General features: G+C 48.7%; 1 protein-coding gene across 1 annotated transcript; it reads left to right on the forward strand.

The window, feature by feature from the left end:
- Positions 1 to 2,174: 2,174 nt before the first annotated feature.
- On the forward strand, positions 2,175 to 4,234 carry LOC136538753 (cytochrome P450 89A2-like). The gene has a single exon (XM_066530713.1). It carries the CDS (start codon positions 2,229 to 2,231, stop codon positions 3,831 to 3,833), a length of 1,605 nt encoding a protein of 534 aa, XP_066386810.1. The 5' UTR covers positions 2,175 to 2,228; the 3' UTR covers positions 3,834 to 4,234.
- Positions 4,235 to 6,458: the final 2,224 nt, after the last annotated feature.

The raw sequence follows: 6,458 nt of genomic DNA on the forward strand, positions 1-6,458 counted from the left end.
TCTAAGTTTTTGCATGGCTGATACATTAGATGATGCATTGTCCAAAGTAACAGCAAATACTTTTCTAGACAAACCATAATCAGCAAGCACAGATGCAACAAGATCAACAATGTTTTGTCCATTGTGGGAACAATCAATAAGCCTAAGACCAAGCACTCTCTTCTCTAGTTGCCTATCAGAGTTTACGTAGTGAGCAACAACACTAAGATCTGTAGCTGTGTGCGTTGGTGGAATGTACAACGGCGAGTACAGTAAACTGTGTGTTGTAGATCAGCTTATACTGATATGCCCAGCTTGCTTTGTATTTGTAGATCATCTTACCGTCTTAGTTCCACCGAAATGATGTGTTGGATTTGCCTCAAAAAAAAAATGTGTTGGATTTGTTCTTGTGGGCTAGGAATTCTTGTTCCTGGACCAGGATAGTTTGCCCCGTTCTTGCAAACCTGCATTCAGAGTTTCAGACATGGAACCGAAAGTCTTCCACAATTGCTAGTGCCGTCCACGTGAAGACGACTTCTCCATAATCTTGCCCTGGACTAGTCTTCAAAGACTACTATTGGCTGGGCAAAAAAAATTAATGTGATAAGAGAATCATTTTCAGTACACTATTTTTAATCTGAATCTGAAGTATCGAGGGAGTGATCGTCGCTATCCACTGCTTGCAACAAGGTTACAAGGAGGAATGCGTATGATTTTTTTTTTCAGGAATCGAACTGCCTTAGTGGACACTTGCACTTGTGGTTGCTGCGAAATGTGATTAGCATGCTCTATACCAGTTGACTGACGAAAGTTTAGAGATCTGAGCTCTGTCAAAGTTGCCTTTCATCTCCGCCCAAAATACTAGTAGTAGATTATTCCTGTGAGAGATTCTCCGGTGGGTACACGACGATCTGATCCGTGTTCTATGCATCGGACAGTTTTTTTTTTTTTTTTTTTTTGAAATGGGGACTGCTCATTGTTCACACCATGTAAACAACGCTATCTTGTTTTGGTGCAGATTTCATGTCGGTGTCGTCTCCTCTACTCGTTCAAGAAAAAGATGCCAAAAGAATCAATTTCCAACGCTATCTTGTTTTGGTGCAGACTCCATATGCCGGTGTCGTCTCCTCTACTCGTTCAAGAAAAAGATGCCAAAAGAATCAATTTTCCATCAGCCATGACGTCGATAGGCGCTGTGAGGTTTCCCTTCCTCTCCAACTCGGTATGGACGGACGAGACACAGCACCGCGTGAGCGGTATGCCCATCTGCAAAACCGTGGGGCCCACACACTGTGCAGATTTTCATCCACGGAATGCTGCCTCGCGGAGACCTCTATGCCCATATGCAAATCCACGTGCCATATGCAAATCCACGTGCTGAGCGATGAGTGGGCGTGGGGTCCTGTGCACGGCGCCGGCAGCAGGTGGCGTGGGACTGTGAGAGAGAGATTGGGCTGGAGAGAGAGGATAGCGTAGGAACGCGCAGACGCTGGGTTTGCAGTATAAGGCTATCCGTACTCGTTCATCTCTATTTTTATTTCTAAAAAGAAATATTCTATTTTGATCATCGAGATTCTCTACTCTATACGACTATACTTATTTCTCCCACACCCGTGTTATCTCTATCCCATACTTTATACCCACTATTTCATATTTTATCCCCCCTCCCCCTTTCTCTCTCTCTTGTTACAGTGCACTTAGCGTGTGCACATTAGTCCTCTGGGAATAGCGCTCGCGCAGCTGGCCGCTGCGCGCGCGCGATACAGGCGCGCGGCCGCTATCGCATGCGCAGGTGCGTTTGCATGTGGGTTTGGCGGTAGCGGTGCGGATAGCCTAACGGTGAATAAAATATGCACCATGAGCGCTAAACGCACCTGCATGCCGCGCGCGCCCGCACCGTGCGCCTCTATCGCGCACGCACGTGTAGCGGCCCGTTGCGCGAGCGCTATTCCCAGAGTAGTACTGTGCACACGCCAAATACTGTGCACGGGGAGAGAGAGAGTTAGGGAGAGAGAAAGGGAGAGAGAGGAGAATAAAATATGAAATAATTGGTATATAGTATGTGATAGAGATAACACGGGTGCGAAAAAATGAATATAAAGTATATTCCTTTTTAGAGATAGAAATAGAGAACGACGAGTACAGATAATCTAACGGTGATATACAGATTCATATAGAGACCTGCGCTGCCTCCACGTTTCACGGCCCGCTTACCGCTCAGCGGTGCGGATAGCCAAGAAGACCTGGCCATGGCCACACAGCTCCTAGTTCTTGCCGCCCTCCTCCTCCTGACCCTCGTCTTCGTCCTGCTTGGAAAGCAGCACGGGCCCCGTAAGGGCAAGAACGGCGCCCGGCTCCCGCCGGGCCCACCGGGTCTGCCGTTCATCGGCAACCTGCTGTTGCTGATGCGCCACTCGTCCGACGTGGAGGCGCTGCTCCGACGCCTCGTCGCGCGCTACGGTCCCGTCGTATCTCTGCGGGCAGGGTCGAACCTGTCGATCTTCATCGGTGACCGCCGCGTCGCGCACGCGGCGCTGGTCGAGAGCGGGGCCGCGCTCGCCGACCGCCCCGCGGTCACGCGCGCGCTCCTGGGGGAGAGCGGCAACACCATCTCGCGGTCCAGCTACGGGCCCGTGTGGCGCCTCCTGCGCCGCAACCTCGTCGCCGAGACGCTGCACCCATCGCGGGTGAAGCTGTTCGCGCCTGCGCGCGCGTGGGTGCGCCGCGTGCTCGCGGAGAAGCTCGGGCGGGAGGCCGAGGTGGCCCAGGTGAGAGCCCAGGCGCCGCCCCCCGTGATGGAGGCGTTCCGGTACGCCATGTTCTGCCTCCTGGTGCTCATGTGCTTCGGCGAGCGAGTGGATGAGCCCGCGGTGCGCGCCATCGCGTCCGCACAGTACGGCTGGCTCATGTTCGTGGCCAAGAACACGAGCGTGTTCGCGTTCTGGCCGGCACTGACCAGAATCCTCTTCCGCGGCCGCCTCCAGAAGGGGCTTGCCGCCCGACAGCGGCAGAAGGAGCTCTTCGTGCCACTGATTGACGCGCGCCGAGTGCGCAAGCAGCAGCAGCAGCTTAAGAACCAACAAGGTGGTGCCGCGGTGGCGCCAGAAGAGGAGACGACGACGTTCGAGCACTCGTACGTGGACACGCTGCTCGACATCAGGCTACCCGAAGAGGGGGACCGCGCGCTCACTGACGACGAGATGTCCAACCTCTGCTCCGAGTTCCTCACCGCCGGCACCGACACGACGTCCACCGCGCTGCAGTGGATCATGGCCGAGCTGGTCAAGAACCCGGACGCACAGGAGAAGCTCTACAGCGAGATCAAGGCGACGTGCGGCGAAGAGCAAGGGGAGGTCGCCGAGGAGGACACGCACAAGATGCCGTACCTCAAGGCCGTCGTCCTCGAGGGACTGCGCCGGCACCCCCCTGCACACTTCTTGCTGTCGCACAAGGCGGCGGAGGACATGGAGGTCGGCGGGTACCTGATCCCCAAGGGCGCGACGGTGAACTTCACGGTGGCAGAGATGGGATGGGACGAGCGGGAGTGGGACAGGCCCATGGAGTTCGTGCCGGAGCGGTTCCTGGCAGGCGGCGACGGTGAGGGCGTGGACGTGACTGGCAGCAGGGAGATCAAGATGATGCCCTTCGGCGCTGGGCGGCGAATTTGCGCCGGGCTCGGCATCGCCATGCTTCACTTGGAGTACTTCGTGGCCAACTTGGTCAGGGAATTCGAATGGAAAGAGGTGCCCGGCTACGAGGTGGATTTCGCCGAGACACGCGAGTTCACCACCGTCATGAAGAAACCGCTCCGGGCGCAGCTGGTGCGCAGAACCACTTGTTTGAATGGCGATTGATGGCCCATCACAGTGAGGCATTTTCTTTTCATCCCTAGATCAGCGGATTGGATTGAGGAGGATTCTGACTTGCAGGCATTTTAATCCCTCCCAATCTCCTAGTTTTGAGACAAAATAAACAGGGCTAAAGGCTAAGAAGCATCCTCTAGCGGTAAACCGGCTAGATCACCCTGCTCACTTTTGCTGCTTTGATTCTTATATCGCCGGGCTCTTTGATTTAGGGGGCTCAGAACCATGTGCAAGGAAGAGCACCGAGGGAAAGAAAAATGGATAGGGAGTATGGGTAGTGCGGATAGATATCCGGAGTATAAGGATAGGAAAGTTGAAAGTGGGATTTTCTCTGTCATACAAAAAAAAACAAAATTTTGAGAGTTGATTTATCGAACTGTTAGAGACGCTCACTTGCTCTTAGCAAGGCGTTCTATCTTGTATACTGTCCTGTGTCCTGGTACCCCACGTAGCACCAGATTTATATTCCCCTTCCTTTTTCTTTGTAAATTTCAAAGCCAATTGCATGTTTAGTTACTCCTCTAAAGGAAAATGTTCTATGCGTTATTATTGTTATTATTATTATTATCGTAACTAACAGGCAAAAATGTTTTATGGCAGTATATCTTCCTATACATGGATCTGGCAGTATATCTCTAACCTCTGTGGGGTCCGAGCAACCTCGTCTTCCTCATCATTTGGCCGAAAACTGCCAAGAGTTCCCTTTCTACTTCTACTAGGCGTTGTCTTTTCGACCGAGTACTACTACTGGAGCGTCTGCGTCCGAGTCCATCGCGTATAATCCATCACATAGAGATCAGTAGTTTCACCACACGGTTGTGACATGGTCATTTTTATAATCAGCATGAACATAAAGTACATTTTAATCTAAGCCCTTGTTTAGTTGGACCCCAAAATCCAAAAAGTTGCTACAGTACCTGTCACATCGAATGTTTACGGTCCGTGCATGGAGCATTAAATGTAGACGAAAAGAAAAACTAATTACACAGTTTGGTGGGAAATTGCGAGACGAACGTTTTAAGCCTAATTAGTCAATGTTTGAACACTATTTGTCAAATAAAAACAAAGGTGCTACAGTAGCCCCAAAATCCAAATTTCGCGAACTAAACAAGGGCTAACTTTAGAAAACTGCATAGGCATAAAACTGTACTTTCTAGGCTCAGTTGTGTCCTGGTGGACTATCCGGTGTACTCCCGGACTGTTCAACACAACACATACAACTTAGCAATTTTCAGCAAATTAGTGTCCCCGCAGACTATCTGGTGTACTTCCGGCCGCCTGATCACTCCATGCACATAAGTGAGCTATCCTCACTAAGGCTTCCCTGGCCCCACCTATGTCCTCTTAATAATCACTCATCACTCAAAATAGGTGCACATAGTAACCATGTGTTCTTGATTGTGCGACACCACCCGTTCGGCTTATCCTATATCCGGTTTGTTCGGCTTCTTTTTTCAGTCGAAATAGTGTTTTCTCTCACAATATTTCAGCCAGAACAGTGTTTTTCAGCTAATTTCAGCCAAGATTCAGCAAGCCGAACAGGGCCGACTCGTCTAAACAATCATTCATTCAACTTGTTTACAGACTAAGGTACATCCTTTGTGTTTTATCTTGTTTAAATGGTCGTTTCGCCCTTTCAAATGGTTTTTAGTCTGGATAATGGCTAAATAATAGGTGATCTATTGTTTAGTATTTTTAGAGAACACACTGGTTTTGTCACAACATGGGACTATGTTAATACCATGTGTAAACAACTCGAAAGTATCACTTTCCATGACTCTGGAGGAGTACAAGAAACTTAATTTTATCCTCCAACCAATGAACTGATGTTTTCGATGGTTTGGAGTTTGGACGGTGGTTACCGGTTGGAGGTAGCACCTGTAATTTGTTCGTGTTAAGGCTAACGCAATTGTAGATAGACAACTACTCCACACACACACGGCGTGAAGATGATGCTTGAATTTTATATTAAACGTGTTGACATTCATATTCAAATCAACGGGTCCATCGTCGAACACTTGTACAGCTATTACTCCATACGAGGTAAGATCTCAAATAAATCTTAGCCCTTGATTTTTGAAGTGCATACAATAATTAAGTAATTACTAATTAATTAAAATATTTAGAAAAAATAAAACAAAAAAGCAACAAACTAACAAATGTGTATACGATATCTATTTCAAGAATAGCTGGTTTCTTGCGTGCACGCGTGTACAGAATGAGCATATACGAATGCAACAGCGCCATATTCCAAACTGGTGTAGCGGCCTCGTGCTCGTGCCAGACGTGTGGCACCATGGAGGTATACATGAACACATCTGATGGTATATAAATCTAATAAACAAGTGTCAAAACCTAATGACTGATTATAAAAATACCAATGTCGGAATTATAAAAATACCAATGTCGGGATTATAAAAATATTAATGTTGCTGAAAGCATTTAGGCTCCTAGTTTGATTTTGGTGATTAATGACGACACAAGATTACTGTGACTAATGTGTGTTTTGTAGAGGCAACTTGAGTTAGGTCATGGTAATGGTGATTGATTGGACAATTATGGTTTTCATGCCCCTGTCGATGGAAATCGTTTCGATTTTCAAAGGATAGACGACAA

This window comes from Miscanthus floridulus, chromosome 2 (assembly GCF_019320115.1).
Source record: "Miscanthus floridulus cultivar M001 chromosome 2, ASM1932011v1, whole genome shotgun sequence".
NCBI lineage: Eukaryota > Viridiplantae > Streptophyta > Magnoliopsida > Poales > Poaceae > Miscanthus > Miscanthus floridulus.